Source organism: Eptatretus burgeri, chromosome 4 (genome assembly GCF_056783735.1).
Source record: "Eptatretus burgeri isolate ZD-2024b chromosome 4, Ebu_testis_v1, whole genome shotgun sequence".
NCBI classification, from domain to species: domain Eukaryota; kingdom Metazoa; phylum Chordata; class Myxini; order Myxiniformes; family Myxinidae; genus Eptatretus; species Eptatretus burgeri.
In genome coordinates, this window is record NC_140964.1 from 121,704,795 (window position 1) to 121,730,659 (window position 25,865).

Here is a 25,865-nt window from a genome sequence, read left to right on the forward strand (position 1 = left end):
AAAAAACCCCCTCAAAAACAAAGGGGTAGACTGGACCTCTCGGGGTCTTTATGACTTGGAGCTTTGAGGACCGAAGGAGCTCCAAGAGGCCGCGCAGGTTACCTTGTCCTCACTGGGGCGTCCCGTGACATTCCGTCCCCACGGCAGCTTGCGTAACCGCGGCTCAGCCGCAGCCTGGTGATTCGGGCCCCAGCCGGGAATACCTGAGAGGAACGAACGGGTCTTTGCTCTTTCTGAGTTGATGCTCTCTTTAAGAACCCGTCCGTCCCTCAGCGATGCTCGGACTGTTCCGAAGCCCGATCACCCCAGACCATTCGGTGCTGGTTGGCGAGCTCTCTTCGGCTCTCTCCACGTCCTGCACATGAACACGCGGCACAGCAGGCCCGGCCGCGCTCCCAGCCCGCGTCTCCTCCGCTCTCCTCAGCTTCTCCACCAACTGTAGGCTCCAAGCTCCAGGCGCTCCAAACCCTGACAGACACTCCACCGACTGACCACTTATATGGGGTCCGTGAGGCGAGATGTGATCTCCGAACTCTCACCTCTGATCTCTGACCCCCCCCCCCCCGCTGGCGCCGCCCCTCTCGCTCTCTTGATCCGAATTCCGAGGCGAAGCTTGCACAGAGCGGACGTGCGTGAAGACAGCGACTCTGCGTGGCGAGCGGACGTGCGCGAAATCACCGACTTGCGCGGTGAGCGGACGTGCGCGAAATCACCGACTTGCGCGGCGAGGAAACCCCCGCGTCTGCCTGCAGCGATGCTGACTCGCCGTGGCTGGCACCAAGATGGCACCGCTTCGGAAACGAAGGTGAGGCGACGTTGTTCGTGTTGATTTATCGCGGGAAATGTGGTTTAGGAGATGGTGGGGAGATGTCGTTGTGAAGGCGGTGTGGAGAGGGTGGTTGGTGGCTGGCATGGTGGAGAAGGTGGTTGGTGGTCGGCGTTGCGGAGAAGGTGGTTTGTGGTTGGCGTTGCGGTTGGTCCAAAATAACGATAGCAAAAGAAAAACGGCTACCTCAAAGATCACAGCCCTTTAGACAACGGTGGGGTAATCTATCTGAACACAGACTTATCGGCATAACTGAACTAAGGACCTATATGGTACTTTGCGAATTTCCACAGCCGTAACAATATATATATATATATATATATATATATATATATATATATATATATATATATATATATATATATATATATATATATATATATATATATAGATATATATTATATATATATATATATATAGATATATATATATAGATATATATTATATATAGATATAGATATATATTATATATAGATATAGATATATATTATATATATATAGATATATATTATATATATATATATATATATATATATATATATATATATATATATTTATATATATATATATATATATATATATATATATATATATATATATATATAAAAATAATAATAATTTTTTCCTTCCCTCGTATTGATACTCAATATTATATGGATATTTTATTTTATAAATGGCTGTATTGATCTTTCTACCTCGAGGATTATTCGTCCCCATGAGTCATAGTCCGGAATGGGGGCTTATTGATTGGGTCTTCATTTTCATGTCTGTTTGTGCGTCCGCAAGCATATCTCGCACACGTATGGACCAATTTTATTCCGACCAGGCACAAAGACAACACATGATGGTATGCACATCATTTTGTTTCACGACGCGATCTAAGATGACTGACTGGCAGCTATTTCAGTTGGAAAATAAAGAAGAAAAAACCCCGGTGTCGAACACGCCCTCAACCATTTTTCGGACATGCATTTACCGATGTTGTTCAAACTTTGCGCACAGATATCGAATGATGGCTTATATGTGCACATCTTTTTTCAAGATCAGATCCGAGATGGCCGACTGGTGGCATTTTGTTACTTAAACGTGGCCCCCAACCATTTCTCCGACATGCATGGTCTGATTTTGTTCAAACTTTGCACAAGCACAGTACATGTTGGCATACACTTGCACCTAACCTTATTTTGTGATCTGATCAAAGTTGGCTGATGGCTGATCAAAGATGGCTGATCAAAGATGGTGGACTGGTTGCCATTGCAGTTCTGTATAATTATGGTCTAGCCCTTTAACTCCATACAGCAAAATTTCTAAAACAATGGGGGCTACAGCATTTTATGTCCTTTTTACTTGTTTTACCACTTATTTTTAATGCCAACTTTTATCTTATGCAAGTTTTTGAATAATTTTTTTAATTGTCTTTCCCATTTTATTCCATCTTAGTGAGCACCGGCTGCTACTTACTGGAACACCCCTGCAAAACAGCCTCATGGAACTATGGTCCCTCATGCACTTCCTCATGCCACACGTGTTCCAGTCCCATCGAGAGTTTCGCGAGTGGTTCTCCAACCCACTCACTGGCATGATAGAAGGAAGCCAGGAGTACAATGACAGCTTAGTCAAGCGCCTCCACAAGGTCCTGCAGCCTCCCATCTCCACGCATTTAATTCATGCTTAAAAATTACCACCTCTCGAGGAACGACTATGAATGGAATGCATCCATAGTCGCCAGAAATCCTACAACTGCATAAAAACTCCAGCTATTGTGCATTCTTATCCTACTATATTAAATAATGTGTGCGTGTGCGTGCGTGCGAGCTAAAAATAGAAAACGACAGGGCCCCTGATCTCCACCAAATTTTGTTCTCATATTGGTGGTACCCAGAATCAGGTCATGGGCACAAAGAAAAATAAAATAAAATACCCCCCTTGAGTGATTGCTTACATAAATGATGGGGGGCGGGGGGAGGTGGGTGAGGTCAACAGCTTACAATTTTCGCCCAAACTCCACGAAATTTTGCATACTAATTGGTACTACTCTCCAAATTGAGTGGGTGTTTCTAGTTTCATAAACATGTATTTTTATGATAAATGAGTCCGAAATGGCCCCATCCGACCATGTACCTTTATGACACGCGAATTGGCTGTTTCCATCAATATGATGCGGACTTGAGCAATTTTTAAAGGTTCGACCTGCAGGCAAAGTATCTTGATGTGGATTTTTGCGCCTCATAAAAATGCCAAATCCACTATTTCTTTCCTGTTTTGTCACATCTCTCTTCACTTTCGACACATGCAAACAAAGTAAACCCAGGGATTTTTATTTTTATGCTTTTCCCTGCAATTTTTGCCACAGCAATATCTTGATATACACGACACTCCCACGTCTACAGAAGTATCAAAATCTTTGAACTCACTCGATGGAAAGTACGTGCATGTGTACGTACAGATATGACAAAAGTATTAACTTGAATAAAGCTATGAACAACAGGACGAATTGAATGTCTGAGGGAACAAATTGATGAGCACAAAAGACTGAACACACAATTGCTTTCATAGTTAGAAGAGGTGGAGAAAGAACATAAAATGTGGACTTGATCGTTTGAAATGGAAAGTTCAAATCAACTAAACTTGCAATCCATAGACGTGATTATTTGAAGCAGCTTAAAACACAATATGCCATCATTCTTGATGACAAGGCAACAATTTTTGATAGTGTTTATATGTAAAACGTTCTACATTCAAACACTTGGAAGAATTGGTATGGCAAAGTGGACCTTTAATACTTATAAAATAGATATCGATTGTAAAATATGTAATACAGCACAATATACTAGAACAGCACACGGTAGAGTGCACACCTCTGCTCGGCTGAGCAGTTTACGTTTTGTATCCCACTGATGGGCCGGATCTGGATCTGTACCTCCAAAGTCGAATCGGCTTGTTCTTGTCACTTAACCAACTCATCCACCAAGTTTTGTCACAACTTGTCCACAAATATTTGAGATATCATGTTACATATCGTTTTAGCCTTTATCACTCGATTGTGAAGATTCACTTTCAAAATTCTCTTATCCACATCCACATTTGGATCTTCACCAACATTGAATGGATTCGTCCTTGTCACGCACCCAACCTGTCCAAGTTTCGTCTGAATCCATCCAAGACTTTTTAAATCATCCTGCTCACAGACAAATAAACACAGATGGGGTGAAAACATAATATCACCTAATATTCGGTTGCGCCTCACCTAATAATAAAATACATCGTAAACGAGAAAACTGTTAGTTCCGGGTAAACGCAGTGAATTACTTTTCATTTACTGGATCTATGAAATTCAAAAGGACATTGTAAGTTGCGATTTGTCATCCATTTAAGGTAGACAATTTGGTTTGAAATCGTTGAGAAGCATTATTTCAGGGGCAACAATACGAATATACAATGCTTACAAAGCTCAAGTAGAAATGCTGGTTTTTAGGTCATCTCTACCGAGATGACCTAATAAAGCCGGACCAAATGTCCGCACGTACGTCCATCAACAATTTTTCCTTCTGATCTTGATGAAACTTAGTATGTGGGTAGAGGTCGACGAGTGTTGCACAACGATATAACTTTTGTCCGGGTTCAAGGTCAGGGTCAAGGTCACGTAAGTTATAAAAATCGCCATTTTCAAAACCTATCTAGTCTGCCATTCTACAAGATATTCGGCAACTGTTTATTGATTATGATAGTAAAAATATTATCTTGTATCTAACCGGACAGATTTTTTAATTTCCTTCCCGTTTGATCGTCACGTCATCTGGAAGATGGCCAAGAACGCCGATGCGATTCACAAAGAGGGAAGGAAGGAGAAATGAAATATAAATATAAAACACATTTTTAGCCTTTTTAGGTCATCTCTTCGAGCATGACCTAATAATATGGGTGTCGATGTCCGTCCGTCCGTTCACAATGAAATTGAAGCGGGAGATCTGGTCATTAGTGATCCTGATAGAGGTCGATGAGACGTACACGATGGTATGACTTTCAAGGTCATCGAAGGTCAAGGTCAAGGTCACGAGGCCTTTGAAGTTGTGAAAATGACGATTTTCAAATTCTATCTCCGCCATTTCTCAAGCGATCTTGAATTTGATTGCAGCATATGAATCTATGGGACAATATGTAAATTTGGTCAGGCCGGATTTTCGATATTCGCTTTTGTTTTCGTGTCACGTGACTTCAAAGTTGGCAAAAAATGCGAAAATGACGATTTTCAAAATCTATCTCCTCCTACATTTCTCAAGCGATCTTGAATTTGATTCTTGCATATGAATGTATGGGACAATATCCAAATTTGGTCAGGACGGATTTTCGAATTTCGCTTTCGTTTTCGCGTCACGTGACTTCAAAGTTTGCAAAAACTGCCCTACCTTCAGGAGGCTATATATTCTCTACTGGGCATGGTAAAAGTTAGTGAATGGTGTCATTGCATAGCAGCTGACCTTGTATATTATATTTATACATTTTCCGCCGAAGGTGCAAAAGTTTCAAAACCCGAAATGTAAACGTCGGCATTTATTTTCAAAATATGATTTCGTGCACGCGCGCCAAAATGCCGAGTCATCTTTAACCAAACTGCGCAGTTCGAGCTGTGCAGTAGAACTGCGCAGTAGTCTTCGGTCATAACTGAACATTGAGAACTTGTGGTATTTTCGAGATGACCGTCACCCCCACACGGGGGTAATTTTTATCTTTGTAGCCTCACTATAATTCACAGACCGTTGTTTGTGCATTTGTGGTTTTGTTTGTCATACTACTCCACCTCCAGTTCTGGGCCAATTATATCCAGACTTTCTACAGAGGATCAGCTGACCGCAATTAATGTATAGGGGTGTTTTATCTTTGGGGGAGGGGGGGGACAGGGGATACAAATTTTCTATGTAAATGTGTATTGTGTCTCGCCACCTCCAGGTGGGGGAGGGTTTACATTCACCACCTCTGTAGATTTACAGTACAGTATTCCTGTTCCCAGGTTTTCCAGTACAGTGAGGTGTTTTGAATTATGAGCAGTAGGTATGTTTTTGCTTCATGCACGTAACGCGCGTTATTTTTCGGGTTTTTTTGCATATGCAGAGCTGTCAGTTGTCTATACACCGCCCAAATATAGGTATGCGTCTGAAGAACATGTTGCATGTTTGGAACAAGATCGGTCATCGGGCAGGCACTCTGCTCGTTTAAAAAAAAAAAAGTCTGGATCAGAGAGGACTCTAAATCTGTAATCGAAAGCATCCGCAACATTAACAAGAAAAAGCAAGAAGTGATTGTGGATCCTCACCAGGGCTTATGTGTGGCAAATAAATGGAAGGATGTACTCAATGAAAGGTTGTTAATTGCAAATGAAAGGTCTAAATGGTGTACTTGTAAATGCATAAAGGTCAAAGGTCTGAAAAGTTGTAAAGGTCAAATGGTCTGAAGGTCTCAAAGTTTAAAGATCAAATGGTCGAAGTAAGTCTGAAGGGTCTAAACTCTAAAGTGTCTTAAAAGGTGAAGGGGTCTAAAGGGTCGGAATTGTCTGAAGTGGTTGAAAGGGTCTTAAAACATCTAAAAAGGGTCTAACAGTCTAAGGGTATTAAAATATCTAAAAGGTCTGAAGGTCTAAAGGGAAGAAAGGAGTCTGAGAGGATCTAAAGGGTCACAGCGGTCTCAGGGTTCTAAAGGGTCTTTGGGGTCTATCGAGTTTAACAGGGTCTTTGGGTGCTAAAGTTACTTGGTGATCTTAAAGGCTCTTCCAACGGTTGAAGGAGTCCCAGCAGTCTAAAGGGTCGAAAGTTACTTTCCAATAGTATGTATTTAATCGGCGTACATGTGTGAATTTAGAGTGAAACTGACGTTCAAACAGTACATAATTAATAGACATATAGTCTCACGGCTTCACGGATGGACCGTGCTTTTTGTTTTTATGTATGTAGATATGCATAGATATCATGTGAATAAATTGAAAAATTGAGGATTTATGTGACCTTGACCTTTGACCTATTGCCCTCAAACAATAGGCTTCCAGCTTGCCACGATCTCTATCAGGTGGTAATGTTTTGTAAAGATAGGAATAAAAATGTGACCTGTAGGTGATTGACATACATACATACATACATACATACATACATACATACATACATACATACATACACACACAAACAAACAAGCCGGTCGGCGACATGGGTGGTCGCGAGACTAAGGCGAATTTGAAATATGTAGATAAGAGAACACATCAGATGGCATTTTTGCCGTTCGTTGTTCCATATAGGAACATGACGAGCAACTGTCCATTCATCATTTGTGTTCGATTCCCTAACCCTACGTTAGGGAATCCCAACGCAAACGTTGGGGTGAAAGCATATAGTAATATATTATTGCATACTAGTCATACAGTTTTTGACGGATCGGGCTGAAATTTTTTGACAGAGGTTGATTATAGTGTGCATAAAAGCGCGGAAGCCGATTTTTGATTTTCGGAAAAAAAAATGTTTGGGGATTTTTTCAAAAATTTCAAAGTCCCGTTGCTAGGCAATGGTGGCGTCCATAGCAACGGTGCTCAAAAGCGTACAACTAGATCCTGGTATGAACCTACCAATCGAGTTTCATCAAAATCGGTTGACTCCTCTGGCTTCCAGAGCTGTCCATTACATACAAACAAACAGACAGACGGAAAACCTGAGAATAAGGGTAGTCTCGCAACCACCCAACAAACAAACAGACATAGATAGATATAATTACAGACCAGACCAGCTAATATACTTGTGAATCTTTGGTTTTGCCAGTAACAAATGGACCTAAATGCAATACCCTCTCCTCTGGCCAGGGTAATAACAACGGAAGAGCTAATTGTACATCAACTTGTGATTTCTTTCCATATTGGGCATGAACATGCCATATGATGAACAGTAGTCACATTAACAAAGCAGTAAATAAAGCATTTAACGGAAGTCATAAAGTGTACATTACAGTCTATAAACTAAAAGGGCACTCGATAGAGCGCATACCTCCGCCCAGCAATGCCTGATCCACGAGAGCATATCGGGCCCAATACATTTTCGAAATATCATGCTATATATCGTTTTTGGCCCCATCTCTCAATGGTGAAGAATCACTTACAAAATTAAATAATTCTCGTATCCAGATCCGGATTCGGATCTTCACAAAATCAAATCAATTCGTCCTTGTCACAAAACCAATCTGTCCATAAAGTTTCATCCAAATCCGTCCATGACGTTTTGAGAAATCGTGACATCAGTTTAGCCCTATCTCTCAATGGTGAAGAATCACCTTAAAAAAAATTCGGATCCAGATTCTTATCTTCACCAAAATTGAATCAATTCTTCCTTGTCACACACCCAATGTGTCCAAGTTTTGTCCGAATCCGTCCACAACTTTTTGAGATATGCTATGTATCATTTTTGGCCCTATCTCTTAATGGTGAAGAATCACTTTAAATATTCTTGTCGCTGGATCTGGATTCGGATCTTCATCAAAATCTAACCAGTTCGGCCTTGTCACACACCAAACCTGTCGACCAAATTTCATCTGGATCCGTTGACAACTTTTTGACATATCCTGCACACAAACAGACGGGGGGGGGGGGGGGAAGGTGAAAACATAACGTCCTTCACCTTTCGTGGCAAAGGTAAAAAGAGCACACTGGTCTGCAAATGAACGTCTATATTCATGTCATTCATCAAAAAATATACCTTTTTGGGGGATACATGATTGAGGCTCATTGAATGGAACAAAATGTAAAGGGGGAAGCACCAACAGCAGAGTAGAAGTGAGAGTGATATCAAGGGGAGGGGGAGAAGGACACATGTAGGTGAGCAAGCTGATTGAGAAACAGCAAGAGGAGGAAGGGGAAAGCGGAGATGAAACAGAAAAGGGACCAGTCAACCGACAACTAACAAACAAAGAGTTTAGGGAGCGGGGGGGGGGGGGGATCACACCAACGTGGAAAGGGGAGTGTTTGGGAATGGGATCGTTTGGGGCCGAATAAATCATGACTATGGATGGTGGTCAAAGGGGTCTCATAATTTTGAACAATCACTACCTGAGGTAGTGGTGAACAGCTTTCATGAAGCCCTGTATGGAAGAATGGAACTGAACAGATGGGGAAAGTTGGTTCCACAGGCGAGAGGAGAGGAACAAATTATGGAGGTGAGCAGTGAGCCTGGATTTTGGGAGTTTAACAAGAAGATGGTTACTGGCAAGAGAAGGCAGAGCTTGCAAGACCAAAAAGGAGGTGGTATATTCCAGAGAGGCCAACAACCTACCTGCAATGCTGAAGTAATAGCCTTAGACATTCAGTTGCATCGTGCCACCTCAAAGGGGAGAGCAGTATTCCAAGCTGTGAATGAAGGCCTTATCGGTTGTCGAAAGTTCAGACTGGGCAAGGTAAGGCACTGCACGACAAAGGATGCCCAGTCTCCTGGCGTTGGAGGCCATCTTGGAAAGTTGGTCGGCCCATCATACAGTAGCTGATGGCAAGACCCAAAAGTTTCACTGACTGAACCTCTTCAAGTGGTTTGTTTTGGAAGTAGATGGGAAGATTTGCCAGATGGTCCTTTTGGAGAGACTGGGTGTGTGGGATTTGTTGGGGTTTAAAGACTTCTTCCAAGTATTGGACTAGCTCCTGATTCTAACAAGGTCTACAAAGAGGGAACAAGCTGCTGCCCGTCTGTCTGAAGGATGAGAAATAATAATCGTAAGCAAAGATATAGGCAGGACGTTCCAGTGATTCAGGAAGATACACTTAAAGAACGAATTAGATTTTTGTTAACGAACAATTAGATTCTTTACATTTGGCAACAGGAGACTTCAGCATAGACTATATTATTACTCATGGGTTTTGATCTGGCCACTTCAAATTTGTTTCTGCACATGTACGAGTCTGATTGGGTGCACAACATGAGCAGGGATAAATGCAAATCAGCAAGAAAGTGCAGAATTTTGGTGAATAACCAGATACTATAACTTTTGATGTGATTCTTCACCATTGAGAGATAAGGCTAAAAACGATACATCACATGATATCTCAAAAAGTTATGTCACGGATTCAAAAGAAACCTGGTGGGCAGGATAGGATGGGTATGTGGAAAAACATCGACAGTGAGAGCTGTCACACATAGCGCAGAACCTTTTGTAACACTTCTGGCCTCACTTTCTCTTCCTGCGAGCTCAAAACGAGGTCATCATTGATTGTATTTTGCAACAAATATAACGGTCAAAATTGCATGTGCTGAAGTATTACATTTCAGGGCTTTTGTTTCCATCGTGCAGTTCTTGGGTTTTTATTTTTATTTTTTTTGCTTGGCATGCAGGTTCTTCGGCCATTCTTGCTGCGAAGAGTGAAAATGGACGTGGAGAAGCAGATGCCAAAGAAATATGAGCACGTGGTGCGTTGTCGTCTGTCCAAACGACAGCGGTTTCTCTACGACGACTTCATGTCACAAGCCTCGTAAGACCTTTTCCAGTTAATGATGTAAATTATCTTAAATTCACTCACCTGCAAGCCTGGTGTTGGCTCAGTGGTTAGGGTGGCTGGCTTGGGATCTTAGGGTCCTGAGTTTTATCCCCGTTGGCCACTGAATAACACCAAGTGGGATTGACTCAGCCTATCATCCTTCCGCGGTTGGCGAAATGAGCACCAGTCTACTGGTATTAGGGGCACAGCATCAGCGGCATAGTCGCGCCCCAACAAAATGATAGCAACCCGGCAGCCAAGCTGCCATACGCAAGAAGAAGAATTCACCAACCTGATTTGTCTTGATAATAGACCAATTGAAAAGGTGGTAGGGTATTCAATCTCCAAAATATTTACTTTGATTTATGAACAGGTGGTAAGAGCAATGTGTATTAAATGAAACGGGTCAGATTCCTCAATAATTGTCACCAAGAAAATGTCACTTAAAGGATGCCATGAAAATAGTCAGAGTATGAGAGTTATGAAGGAATTAACCAAATGCAGCAATGCTAATAATGTAGGAAAATGAATACGATCTGGTTTGGATGTACTGTAATCACTAATTGGAGAGTTTTCTACCAACCAGAGAAATTTTAAAGGACTTTTCATTTCCAATTTTGAATTAATCATTTTTGCATGTTTATTTATTAAATTTATTTTCATGATAGTTTAAAAAAATCTTATTTGGGAAGCATTTTGAAGCAGGCTTTGGGAGGCTTCAAAACGATTTAAGACATTCTCATAAAAATTTATATCTTTCATGCCAACTTTATATCGATCACAAACCTCCAAGAGATTTTCACTGCTCATCAGGCAATATCCTTCCAAACTTCATTCACATCAGATTAAAGTGCTACTTTTCGTAGAACCTGAAGCATCTCTTTAACTTGAGATGTCAACCACCCAAGTTCACCAATTATTTTCAAACTAGTACGTGCCCGTACGTGCGTGCCCGTACGTGGAAAAAAAACTTTCAAACCGTGAGCCAGAAACAACAACCACACAGGCCGTTCCTTTGCTCTTGCGTGCCCGTACGTGCAAACCCCCCCAAAAAAACAAACAAAAAAAAGCTTTAAACCGCGAGCCAGAAACAACCACACAGTTCGTTCCTTCGCTCTCGTAAACGACGACTGGATTGGGGCATTGTGTTTATCTATAAATGCGCATAAGAAATCGAGAAATTATTAGCATACATGAAGTCATCACTATCCGGAAGTGGTGCGTGCCCGTACGGAATGTTCACATGCATTCCATGAATTATCGCTTGCATTGAAGTAACAACTGCTGTGATAACTTACACACACAGAGTTAATTAAAATCAAAATTAAAATCAAGTTTACCTCTCGATCTTTGCTTGCCATGACATTCGCTGCCATTGACCATTGCCACTCCTCCGCCACGGTAACTAAGGCACCGAACCCCATCGTCACCGGCATGGCACGTGACGTCATCGTCGGCCGGCGGCGCACCGGCCTACGCAGCAACGTGTCCTTTCATTGGTTGGTAAATAAATGGCCATAACTTGTGAACCACTTGTCCGATTAATATCAAACCTTGGAAAGGCACATCCACAGGGCCCCAGCAATATATCTGGCAAGCTTCAATTAGATCGGACCAGTGGTTGTCGAGGAACAGCGGTCACAGATGCACGTGCACACACACACACACACACACACAGAAACACACAGACACACACACACACACACACACACACACACACACACACACACACACACACACACACACACACACACACACACACACACTGCTGGAATTATAGATAGATGTATAGCTTTGAAAACTTGAATAACAAGGAAAAAAAAAAGTCATGAAATGTCAGAGCCTCCGTTGCTTTAGTAATTTTGCTGTACAGCATTAAGGGGCGAGCCCATATTTATGTACAACCAAAATGGCTGCCAGTCTACCATTCGGCCATCTTTGATCAGATTATGAATGCCATTATGAAAAACACAAGGAAATTAGACAGGTGGAAGCCATTCAGCCCATCATGATGAATACCACACTCATTTATCAACACAAGGTCAAAAGAAGAAAATGCAAAATGTTCAAAAGAATAAAATGCAAAAAAAATTTTCATTCAAAAATAGTTTTTTGTAGTGTTTTTTATTTTTTACCCAGGGGAGGGGACATGGGCTTGGTTTAAAAAAAAAAACACACATCAACCGCACAACACCCCTTGATGAGACCTCCACCAGCAGCACTCCATACACATGCACACAATCACCCATCAGTGCTCATGTATCAATGTGTTTGAACAAAATCAGACCATGCATGTCTGAGAAATGGTTGGGGACACATTTAAGCAACAAAATGGTGGCAAGTCAGCCATCTTGGATCTGATCTGGGGGGGGGGGGGGACAGACGTGCATATGTAAGACGTCATTCATTGTCTGCGTGCCAAGTTTGAGCAACGTCGGTAAATGCGTGTCTGAGAAATGGTTGAGGACGTGTTCGACATCGGGTTTTTGTTTTTTTTACAACTAAAATGGATGTCAGTCGGCCATCTTTGATCGCATCGTGAAACAAAATGATGTGCATATGTATACCATTGTGTTATCTTTGTGCCAAGTACAAATAAAATCGGTCCATGCACGTCCAATATATGGTTGTGGACGCACGCACGCGCAGACACAAATATTGACACCAAATCCATAAGCCCCGCATTTCGGACTAAGTCCAACGGGGACGAATAATGTTACAGATGACCAGTTTATATTCGTATTCACAATGGAACCCAGTAACCCCTGAAAATGTAGCCATATTTATTCGGGACAAAATGTGAGCTTTTACAAGTTGCACATTTTTCTTTTGGATATATAATTATCAAGTTAACTGTAATCACCTGGTGCTGTAAATTTGGTGAATTGACAATAAAGATTGCAACAATTATTTTCTTCCTTACCAAAATATATTTAACAACTCTCGAACTTGGCTATGAAAATAAGGAAGTATGTTGCTGCAAATGAATTTCGTTTTCCACTTTTCTTCTTTGTTTTTAATTTACATCTGCATTTTGCAAAAGCCATCTTTTTTATTTTATTTGATTACAAAATTGATTAAGTGATGTTAAGTTTTCCGCAAGACTTTGACCATATGTCTTGGTGCTTAACTTTCTACCTGGCCTTCCCTGGCCATCCGAATCCCCAGGACAAAGGAGACATTGGAAAGTGGACATTTCATGAGTGTGATTAACATATTGATGCAGCTGCGCAAAGTATGCAACCACCCAAACCTGTTTGATCCACGACCCATATCATCGCCATTTATCACACAGGGCATCTGTTATAGCACTGCTTCTCTTGTTCTTTCTGCCTGCGAGCTTGATCCATGGAAGGTCAGTTAAAAACTTTACCTCTTACCACTTATTTGTAATAAAGTGAAACAATTACCTGAATTTTGAGTTGCACTGTAGGTTTGGAAACTGATCTTCTTTTTTAATTATAAGTTTTGATGAAGTTGAGGTAATGGGCAATCAACTCCACAAATTCCACATGAAAGGCAAGTATTGTGAATGTTAAACTTGTGTTTATAAAGAAAGTTATCATTGTGACCACTTTTTCACCATGACCCTGTTCCTAAATCCTCCAGTCTGTGGACCTTTCCATCTTTGATTTGATCAATTTGGAGGGTCGACTGTCACGCTATGAAGCAGAAGTTTTCCTACCCAACCGCAAAGTAAATCAGAAGCTCATTGAAGAGATTTCCTCGTCTCCCGATCCACCACCACGCCCAAAGCCCGTGAAGATGAAGGTCAACAGGTACATCATTGTCAAAAACACTTCATGATGTCTTGTACTTTTATTTCATAGAATAAAATTTCGACATTCTAACAATATTGACAGACGGTTGCATGCATGGGCCACTTGTGCTGCAGATTTTTAAACAACATTGTAACTGCAAAAACATGCTTGTAAAAAAAAGAGACAATTCATTTTTGGGAATGATAAAGGAGATGTGTTGACAATATTTAATTACAAAGACAGGACAAATGATAATGATTTGAGATGATGAATGACCAATTAGAATTCCAACATTTATTGAGGAATCAGCAAAAGCAATAACTCAGCAAATATTTATGGTCGACTTTGTGTGAATAACTCTCATACAACCTGATTATTTAATTCCATTCCTGGGTTCATGACCGTGACATGCGTACCTGCTTAATTCCTGCAAAACTAAGTTTTACCTGTCTTATTGTGTAGTGTCCACCTGTTTGTTGTAACTGTAATTTATGTCCAACCGGCAGGCAAGTGCAGTCCAAACTTGTGTTTAATTTAAGGTTAAAGTACAAACGATACAAGAAGCATTTGGGCACAGCATTTTACACAGCAAAACAACTGATGCCTGGCCTTGTTTTGTTTTTCCACCCTCCCTTGCTCACTCTTCCTTACCCGTGAAATAAATTTTGAGCAAGAACATGCGTGAAAGTTTCTCCATCTACAAATTAGTCTTAATTACTATATGGTTCTGTATCCAAAGCCTGAAATGGCCATAACTCATGCAATCCTTCCACACAGCTTTGTCCAACTACAATGTTGTAACTCGTCACGTTTTTACTCTGCTCAACTTTTACAAGAAACATCTCACTCCTACGTAATAAATAATTTGTTCCATATCCAATTACATTTATACAAGCATTAAAATGTCACTAAACTAATATACCACCAAACACTCATTCAAATAATATCTCACACTCTGCAATGCCTTGATAATCCTTCCCTCTTCCTGCTCATTTAAATAAAACAAAATCCCTTTCTCGTAGTCCCTGTCCTGCATCCCCCCCATCCCCTCCCCCACATTTTCCTATGGAACATATCTTTGAATCTGTGTCCCTCTCTCCAGCAACGTCTTGTCTATGTGCATGGTCAACCACCCTTCCAACTGTGATGACCCCACATATTAAGTTCTTTCAGCCAACTTTAACTCCGTTCAATCTTCCCATCCCAACCCTCTCTTCTGAATGTGCGGTCATTTCCACTGTCACCATTCCAGCTGCTTTGGAATCAGTAATCACACCAATGTCCATGGAACTGCACCCAAGGCATTTTGTAGCACTTCTGGCTTCACCCAATCTGTTTGATTTCCAACCCTGCCACTCTCTGCCTGACTTTATAACTTCCAACTTTCCATCCATAATTTCCTGTTCTTCCTCTGCTCCCCTTAGCTCCTTAGATCATGGACTCCTCAAACTGTCTGCCTACCTGTTGGTTTTCATGGATCTACCGAAGGTGCCTCTGTCCTGCAGTTTAATCGGGCAGATTGGTCTTTACTAGCCACGGTAGAGAAATTCTGAGCCACTTACTTTTCTTCTGCTGCTGTGGCTGACTGTACCATTGACTTTGTACTAAAAAAAAAAGGTTCATCTGACTTGTCTGCTCCTGATTCTCTGCTCTATCGGCCTATTATTGAAGGCTGCCTGCCCGAATTGGAGTAAATCGCCAACGTTTCCCCCACTACCTAATGGTGCCAAAACTGATCCTCAACTAGAGACCTTACAGTTCGCCCCCCCCCATCATAAGCAAAGAAATGGAGTTTATAATTGCAGCAGACTGGAACACTCATCTCATCACCAACTTGCTGATGTCAAACCATTGGTTTAGCTTGAACCCAGGTCATTCCACTTTTGACATACTGCTGTTTTGTCAGCAATTGATGGATGTCCTCATTCTCAAGTAAGAGGTCAGGCCTGTATCAGGTAACACATCCGATGCATTTAATTCTGTCTGGTACGCATCCTGATTTCTACCCTCTCAGCAAATGGCATTTAGGATTCCTTTCTTGACTGGCTTTAATATCTCCTGTGTGCTTGCAAGTTGCAGGTTCCTTTGGATGCAATACTAACTATCCAATGCTGTACCTAAAGAGGCCATTGTCCCTTCAGGGTCGTGTTCTGGGACGAATACTGTTCATGATGTACGTCAGTAACACATCCATCACTGGAAATCCATTGCATCACTTTGCAGACAATGAACATTATGTGCAGGACAGTTACACACCTTTCTGCCAGCTTGGCTGTGGCAGCATCCCTCTGCTCATGTGGAGAAATTAGGCAACTTGCCATCTACCTGGAACATGCATGTTAGTACAAGAAAGACCCAGATTCTCCCATTGTCCTTTCATAAGGACTGGCAAGTAAATTCCTCAATTCACCGCATTATCAATTATCATGGATAAACTGTGGTGTGCAAATCATGTCTTGAAGTTTGCCTCCAAAGCCAGCCACAGCCTCAGTATTCTCCTCAGGGTCAAATACTTCCTCTGATGTCCTGAGCTTATGACGGTGTACAAAGCCTTTATCCAAGATGTCCTGGAATATTGCATGGAATGTGGCGGCTGCTTCCCATTTTTCTTTCTTTAAGGCCCAGGAATATAATGTGCTTCCTGTAATTATAAGCTCTCATCACAAAGCTGAGTCTCGGGGTCTGCTTCTTGCTCATTGTAGGAAAGTCAATGGCCTTGCAGGTTTTTTTTTACCTGCTCTATTCTGGTCTTGCTCCTCCTGTCCTCTCACCTCTCTACCCAGCCCCTGCCATTTTTTCCCCCAGGAACCAGGTCACAAACCCGTTCCTTATTCCCCATCCCCACATCTAACATCAAAACTTCCCTCCATTCTTTCAACCCCATTTTTCTCACCTGTGTCACAGCCTTCTTGAGTTTATTGTGAGCTCTTTCCAGGATTTCAAGTCTGGTTCCCACCACAATTTTGTGGTCTCTCTCCCATTTCCACAACTGAGTTTTATGACACAGCCTGAGAATCAGTTCTCATCCATCTAGAATTGCCTCTTTTGTTGCAGTGCTTCTGTTTTTGTCGTCCCACTATTTTCTTTTTGCGCCATTGTCTGTTGATCCATGCCCCCCCTGTTTTTCTGTTCTTCAGCGATCCTCGATACCTGAATAATAATAAAAAAATGTTTGGGGGAAAAAAAAATTTGAAACCTGGAGAAAAAAAAAGAAGAAGCTAGTGGGTGCATTGAGCAAAAAGTTTGTAAAATGAGCCACACCCCTTTACAACAGTTGACATGACACTCAAGATTGCAAAGCTTCTGCACTTGGTAATTTAAATATGATCAAAAACAGGTAAATACTGCTTCTGTCTGGGAATAACGTCGAGGGCTGAGCAATAATTCCACACGCACACCGCACTTTTCTGTCATCTGTCTAAAAGACTGCCTACCTGCCTCATGTCATGCAGTGCTTTTTTTGTGAAATTTAAACCACAATAATTTCAAAAGTGGTTGAACTTTTCACTTGGATTGCAAAAAGGGCTGTCGTCTTTGGCTGCCTTGAAGACCGCTGATAAAGTTCGTGTTGAGACGAGAGTAAAAGTTGCAGCAGCTGACAATCGATGTTTGGCCATGGGTAGTTGAGTTAATCTGTTGCTCAAAAAGCTACCACATTGTCACTACAAGACTGAGTAACATGATTTCAGACCATCAACATAGTGATGCTCACTGCTGCAGGTGTATAGGCCAAAGCTGGCAAATGTTCGAGTAAGTGTGCACATATATGGCAGACATGAAAATGACAGAAAATGGCAGATATGGCAGATTGGAAACTGCTTAGCAAATTTCCCTCAAATGCTGCGAATGGTACACAGGGTCAAGTTATGGGCATTGCCCCTCCCTCTCCCCCCCCCACACCTTGTCAGGGTGGGCCAATGACTTGCAATTTCACCTGTACATGTGGCATTGTGCAAGTTCTTTAACCAATCACCCCTTCTGGAGGGAGTGGGTATTGAGGGTGTGATCATGACACCATTCTGAAAAAAACCTCCCCTCAGTTTGAGTGTTTATTCATATTTGTGCATCTTGCTTCTTTTTCAAAACTTCACTTTTGTCAGCTTTCAACGTATTATCGATATTTATGTTTTGTTTGTGTATGTATGTATGTATGTATGTATGTATGTGGTAATTGCATATATTTGCTGGATTTTGCTTTTGTTAGAAATTACTGAATGATTTGTTGTGATAACTAACAATACAACCAAATGTTGGCGAAGGCTTGTAGGTTTTGTTTTCTTTACCGATGCTTTTTTTTTTTTTAAATGCTTTGTTTTTTAATGCTTTGTTTTTTTAATGCTTTGTTTTTATTTGCAATTGATATTTGGATAGCATAGCAGGTGCACACGTTTGTAACACCCCGTAGGATGGTACAACCGGTACAAAAACCTGACGGGCGAACCGTGGTGGTCGTCAGCTCCAGTAAAGTGACCTGCACAGACTCTCATAAACAAGGATCGGAGCAAAGCAGCATCCCGGCTCAAACCCTTCCGCAACGAGCTCCAACCATTCAGAAGTTGGGGGTTTCATCACTAGTTACTTCTGCCGCTGCAGTCAAGCAACCCAGCGATATTAAAGTGTTGCATGTGATTCCCGGAGTGACCTCTGCCCCAAATCCTTCTCCGCAAGCCGCAGTGATCGCAGGAAAACAAGAAAGTCCTGGCAGCGGTCTTCACAATGTTCCTCTGTCGAAGGTCCCCGAAGCTACTGTGAGCTCGGTGCCGCAACTGCAGCACGCTCCATGTGTGCTTTCGGTGGGAAGCAAAGACGGCTCTGCTCAAGCTGGCCACAAGCAGGTGCAGAGGATTAACAAGGTGAGTTTAGATTCTGTACAAAACACACACATACATCCGATTCCTTGCATGTTGTCCTCAAACCATATGATATCCTGAGGACTTTGCTGTCATCACTCGATTATTCCTCATAAATGCATTGACCGTGGTCGCTGCTCTCCATTTGATCATATTTCCCTGTATTGCACCATCATTCCCCCCCCCCCCACTTCTCAGTTTCATAACATCAAATTAACTTTGGCCTGATATGCAGTAAAAAAAAAAAAAAAACATTCCACGCAATGAATCCCAGAATCCTAAAGAGTGTTAAAAAGAACCACAGTGAGAAAGCCTTGTGGGTTAAATTTGTTTTTAATTTAATGCGGAAATAACAATTCTCGTTATGAAATGAATATGGTGCTGTTATCCGACAAACTTCTTATCTGCAGTTAACTGTTAAAAGACAACTGATGGTAAGGTTTAAACATTCAGATGTCAGTTGTAACTGCATTGCCAATATCAACCCCTAACATTGGTCTGTGTGATGGGTATAACTGCTTTTATAAGTATCATCTGGAGTGGACACGTTTGCATCGTTATTGTATTGCTAAGTCCAGGTAAACAGACCAAGTCAAAAACACAGTGCTCTCCTGTGTTAAGACCGGCTTTGCGACGCGTTTCAATAAAATACCACTAAATAAAGAAATATATATAGCTTTATTTTTTCAAATGTCTCAAAGATTATGTGTATTATGAGTCGGTGATGCAACTTTGTGGGACTGCATGCAAACTTTTCATCTCTTCTTTGGCTGAAAAGATAGCCTGGAGGTAAGCACACTCACCTCCAAGCTGTCTATCCTGGGTTTGAATCCCTACCTGACTATAAACCGTCATCCCGGTGTTTCATAGGCAGGGTGATTCATCAATGTGTGTGCCGTCCCTCGTATGAACGTTATACTGGGAGTCCCTTCTGGCTGCGTTCATTGGTGAAATTAAAGATCCCATGGTGTCCTTCGCGAAGAGTATGCGAGCAGTCTCCAGCACCATGAACAAATTCCAAATTCCTACTATAACTGTCAGAGGGCATTGCGTCAGTGGCACAGCCTCGCCCTCAGCCATTGACTCCACATTGCAACCTCGTGCTGCATATGAACGAAGAAGAAAAATATCTTCTTTGTTCTGCTCATTCAGGTGTGACACATGAAACATCTTTTCCATTTTGCTTGATATCTTGTCATTTTGTTGCCTCCATTGCATGCTCATACCAGTCATCTTACTCAATCTGTGTACCAGTGATCATCTTCTCCCAATTTGTCCACCTTGTCTTTAGCCTTCCCCTCGAAGTTCTCACATATTCTGTAAGTATTGGAGTTTCGATGGACTACAGTACTGGTCTTGGTGATAAATGTATGCAGACCAACATTTGTAAAGTTAATGTTGGTCTGCATATGCGGACAAGTTAAACATTGTATTTTATCACCTAAAAGCCAAATAAGAGTATGTTAACCATTGTTGGAAGGGAGTTGTGACTGGCTTTTCCTGTCTTGGTTCTATGTCAGAGACATATTTTGCTCTGATGAAGGGCAAACAGGCAAAACGTCAGCTGCTTCTTGTTTATCGTGGCAGTTAACATACTCTTATCAGTTATCACCTTGCACTTGATAAAATCCATTGTACATCTGAGTTTATCTGTAGTTGCGACCCGTCCAGGATTGTGTCCAATAGCCAAGGAAACTGCTTCGGCAGCACCAACGCTCTGCACAGAGTATGGTCCCATTGGATGGATGGATGGATGGATGGATTTCCATTAGTCTTGCCTGATCCCTTATCTGTTGTCAACCCACTTCAAGTTTGTTTTTCTTTTGACCGAGTTCACTCTTGATGGCCTTCTGTAGCACCACAGCTCAAGACGTTCTATTATCTTCTTCTCTTTCCTTCAGTACACAGCATTCTACTCTCGAGGTTGATATTAGGAATGTCAGCGCTTTCAGTAAACCCAGTTTTGTCCTGTTCTTGATTGATATCTTTTCCAATCGATGTGAATGTCACTAGAATGACAGTGGAGAGCACATACCTCCTCTAGGCTGAACAGTTTGCGTCTTGTGGCCCACGGATAGGCTGGATTTGCATCCGGACCTTAACCAATATCTAATCGGCTTGTTCTTGACACCGACACAACCTCCACCTAATTTCGTCCGAATCTGTCCATAAGTTTATGAGATATCCTGCTCGCAAACATCCAGACAAACAGAAGTGAATACATAACCACTATCCACCTCCTTTGGTGGAGGTAATTATTGTTTTCTTGATCATTTCTATCTGCCACCTTATTTCCATGCTGGCATAATACTTCTTGTTGAAGAGGCATTCCATGTTGATGAATATTTGTGCTTGTTCCTCATCGTCTTCGTTGGCTCTAACCGTTCCATCTCTCGGCCTTTGTTTTGAGATGATTATCGTTTTCGTTTTTTGCTGCCTTTAATTTTGAGCCGATTTATCATTTCTTCTCTCATTACATCCAAAAATAACCTTTGCAGTTCTTCCATACTACTTCCCAGGAATACATCATCTGCATATCTTAAGTTGGTAACCATCCACAACCAATCTTACCTGTTCCTTCAAATCCATGAAGACCTCTTCGCAAATGATGTTTTCGCCATGTAGATCGAACAGATGTGGGAGCGACCGCGTCCACGCCTCACATCCTCACTCCTCATCCGGTTTCAAACTATTTTGAGAGCCTGAAGCCATCCTTGATGCAAATTCTTTGACAATTCTAATCCTGATTGTGCACAACTTTCTTATCTCCCACTGAATCAATTGCTTTATGATCATTGCTTCCAAAGAGCTTGCTTTCAAACCTCCACGCAGATTCTGCAACCGGTCCAGACGGCATCAGCCCACGTGTCCTCAAAGCCTGCTCTTCTGCTCTTGCTCACCCTCTCTCTGTTCTATTCACCCTCTCATTTGCTCAAGGTCATCTGCCATCTGTTTGGAAATCTGCTAACATCACTGCCCTGCATAAAAAAGGTGCAAAAACAGATCCCTATAACTACAGACCAATCAGCCTTCTCCCAATCACCAGCAAGGTGATGGAATCCATCATCGCCTCAGACATTAAATCCTTCCTCTTCTCCAATGGCTTGATTTCCGATCATCAATTTGGTTTCAGACCAGGTCACTCTACCCTGGATATGCTGCTTCTGCTCTCCCATCAATGTATGGAGCTCCTCAATGCCAGACAGGAAATCCGAGCCGTATCCCTGGACATATCACGTGCTTTTGACACAGTATGGCACCCAGCACTACTCACCAAACTCTCTTCCCATGGTATCCAACGCCATCTGCACTCATGGCTCACAGACTTCCTCTCCTGTCCGGGCTGGAGTTCCTCAAGGTATAGTTCTGGGACCTGTTCTTTTTCTGGTTTTCATCAATGATTTCATCGACTCTCTGGAAAATCCTCTATTTCTCTTTGCCGATGACTCCACCCTCTGCCGTACCATCTGTCATCCCTCAGACCGGCAAGCAGCAGCTTCTTCGCTCACTGCAGATCTGGATAAAATCACAAACTGGTCCAACACGTGGAACATGTCTTTCAATCCAGACAAATCTCACAATCTCACACTCTCACTATGTCTCTTCGAAAGGACCGTTTACAAAACCCCCCCATCCACTTTCTCAACAATCCTCTGGAAGAAGCCTTTTCTTTCAAGCTTTTGGGTCTCACTATCTGCCATGACCTTTCTTGGGAAAGTCACATTTCCAACCTCACCTCCAAAGCCAGTCGCCGACTGGGAATCCTCCATCGTGCAAAGTCCTTCCTCGGCCCTCTTGAGCTCCTGACCACTTACAAAGCTTTTGTCCGTCGCCTGATGGAGTACTGCTCTCCCCTCTGGGCTGGTGCTCCTGCCTCCCACCTTTCTCGGCTTCACGCTGTCGAAACCAGGGCATTGAGGATCATCGGCATCTCCCGCAATGAAGCTGAGTCTTTGGGCCTCTCACTCAATCACCGCAGGTTGGTCAGTGGTCTTTCTGTCTTCTACAGTCTCCTCTCCAGCCTCGCCCCCCCTGCTCTCTCTGCGATTTGTCCCCACCACATTTCCACAAGGCGCTCAAGGTCCGCCAACAACCCCCTTCTGGTAAAACTACCAAAATCATGAATCACTGCTCACCTTCACTCTCTCATTCCTCTTTTTTCCCACCTTTGGAATAAACTCCCTCACTCTATTCTTTCCCATTCTTCCCTCCAGGCTTTCAAAACAGCTGTTCACCACCACCTCTTATCATCCCCCATCCAAATCCTTGATCTTTTTGACGCCCGATAATCCACCCAAGCCCACTTCCTTCCTTCAATTCCCCTGCTTTCCTTCCTGAAAGTCCCTGTAATGTCCATCTTGTATTCCCCATGTTTCCCGTCCCATCCCTCTCCCTTCCACAGATCTCCTAATGTCTCTGTTCCCCACTGTTTTGTCCCTCCCACTCCCACCTCTCTTGTCTCATGCCCCCCTTGCTGTGCGTTGTGCGTCAGCTCTCATACGAGCCTCGACAAGGTATACAAAAAAAAAAAATTGAAGGATAGGTATGCACCTCTATTTTATTCAAACCGTTTGTTTTTTCAAGACTCTTTTTAAGTTGAAAAATTGATCGCGTTCTTCTCCAAGTTGTAAACCAAGCTTGTTCCTTTCATCTTCTTGTCCGTTTTTGTCTCGATCTGTAGCCTGTATCTTCAGTTATCCTGAATGTGACTTGGGTTGTTGCACTCTGTCACATTTCCCTCTTATTTTTTTTTCAAGATGAACAATTGCTGATCAATTGCAATTCACAGATCATACCATAGTTCTTCAGATGGCTTCTAGCTCATCATGCTTCCAAATCTCTGCAAGATGTATCATCAATCTCTGGGCTATTCCTTTTCTTGAATTCTTTTTATTCCTTCCTTCACTGATTCAAACAGAGGTGGAGGTTTATTATTCGCTCTGTGGGCTTCTCTATTCTCTTCAAATGTTTTTTTTTTTCCTTAAGTGCATCGTTTTTATCACCATTGCCAGTCTTCTTATTACTTCTGCCACCGAAAGTGGACAGAGGTTGTTTTCACCCATATCTGTTTGTCTGTGAGCAGGATATCTCATAAAGTTATGGTTGGATTCGGACAAAATTTGGTGGACAGGTTTGGTTCGGTGTGTGACGAGGACAAATTGATTGGATTTTGGTGAAGATCCGAATCTGGATCCGAGAATTTTTTTAAGTACCTTTCAGACCATGCCTACCGTAAGTACCTGCCGCTATTTTTTTGTCAGTACCTGCCGCTATTCGTGGGGGGATACATTCCTGAAAAATGACACGAATATCAGGATCCATGAATGTTGGGGCATTTGTTTGTTTATTTATTTATTTTCATAGGCTCGTGGAAGAGCTGTTACACACAACAAATCGTGACACAGCATAACAAAGGGAACAGCAGTAGAAAGGGAAACACACGAACAGTAGGGCAGAGGGAGAACGTCGATGGATGCTGACAAACAAGGGATGCACGTAACGATGAGGGGTAAGGGAGAAAGAACGCAAGGGGTGGACGATATGAATAGTCATGGCCAAAAATATCGGCAGTCTTGTCAATTATTTCAAATAACTCACAATTTTCTCCACAAATAAGTTGAAATTGACAGAAGTATTTTGTCTCCACAATTCTTTATTTCACTATCAATATGAGAGAACCTTTGTTTTTGATTCAGAACTTTATATATCATTTTAGATCAGGAAATAAAAGAAATGGCATTGACAACATTATTGACACCCTTGACTTGATATTTGGTAGCACAGCCTTTGGACAAAATACCTGCAGTTCAAGCACTTCCTATAGCCATGAATGAGCTTCCTTCATCTCTCTACTGACAGTTTGTCCCACTCTTCTTGTGCAAACTGCTCCAGTTCTCCCATATTTCAAGGGTGCCTTCTCCCAACTGCTGTTTTCAGATCTCCCCACAGATGTTCAATGGGATTTATATCCGGACTCTTTGATGCCCACTTCAGAACAGTCCAGCATTTTGTCTTGAACCATGACTGGGTGCTTCTTTTTTTTGTTTGTTTGAAAAAAAAAAATTCCTTGCTGGAAAAGCATCATCTGCTTGAAATCCAATTATTTCTAACAACTCCTAAAAGTTGCCAATAATATTGTCTGGGCTATTTTAGGAATTCTTTGTGGAATAAGATAAGATTTAGAAAGAAAAAAATTCAGCTTTTTTTTTTGTTCCACTGCAAACCAAAGAAATACATATGTGGATACCAAAATATTAATGTCAACAATTTTCTGGAAGAAATGGTGCATCATTTGAAAAAAGTGCAAAGTTGCCAATATTTTTGGCCATGACTGTACATAAGCAAAATTGTATTTTATCAGTTTGTGATTTTGTCGAGGTCTGAGGAGAGGGGAGAGGTTGCTGCCTGTCTGTTAAAAGGATGAGGGATGTTACGCCAGAGAGTGGAATCATCAGCAAAGAGATGGAGGATTTTCCACAGTCAGTGAGATCATTGATGAAGATTAGGAATAATATTGGGGCCTAGAGCACTGCCTTGGGGTACTCCATCCTTGACAGGGATAAGAGATGAAAGGGCTCCGTTGAGAGCCACATTGTTTATGGGATTGGAGGAAGTCAGTCATCCTAGAGTGGAGTTGGCCTTGGATTCCATAGGCAGACAGTGTGGAGAGCAAGGCAGGATGCCAGACTGTATCAAAACCTTGAGATATGTCCAGAGAGACTGCCCTGATCTCATGTCTGATATTGAGGCCCTCCCCCATTTTTGGGAACGTTCAAAGAAGAGTGAGCAGGTCTGAATCTGAATTTATGATCTGAGATGACACTTTGGAGAAAATGAATCATTTTGTATCAACTGCGATGATGGATTCCGTGACTTTGTCGATGATTGCAAGTACAGTGAGGCAATTGGGCTGTAGTTAAGGGGATCCGTTTTTGCACTTTTTT

The 25,865-nt window shown here is 42.0% G+C and overlaps 1 protein-coding gene across 8 annotated transcripts in view; it reads left to right on the top strand.

Annotated features, from left to right (window-relative positions):
- The window catches only part of LOC147029000 (uncharacterized), a 335,824-nt gene that overhangs the window by 264,350 nt on the left and 45,609 nt on the right, over window positions 1–25,865 (top strand). For all 8 annotated transcript variants that reach the window (XM_085879912.1, XM_085879913.1, XM_085879915.1 and 5 more), the window contains 5 exons: window positions 2,267–2,459; window positions 10,168–10,304; window positions 13,479–13,665; window positions 13,920–14,089; window positions 18,477–18,924. In XM_085879912.1, the coding sequence (XP_085736038.1) occupies window positions 2,267–2,459; window positions 10,168–10,304; window positions 13,479–13,665; window positions 13,920–14,089; window positions 18,477–18,924 (1,135 nt within the window). The remainder of the gene's footprint in view (window positions 1–2,266; window positions 2,460–10,167; window positions 10,305–13,478; window positions 13,666–13,919; window positions 14,090–18,476; window positions 18,925–25,865) is intronic.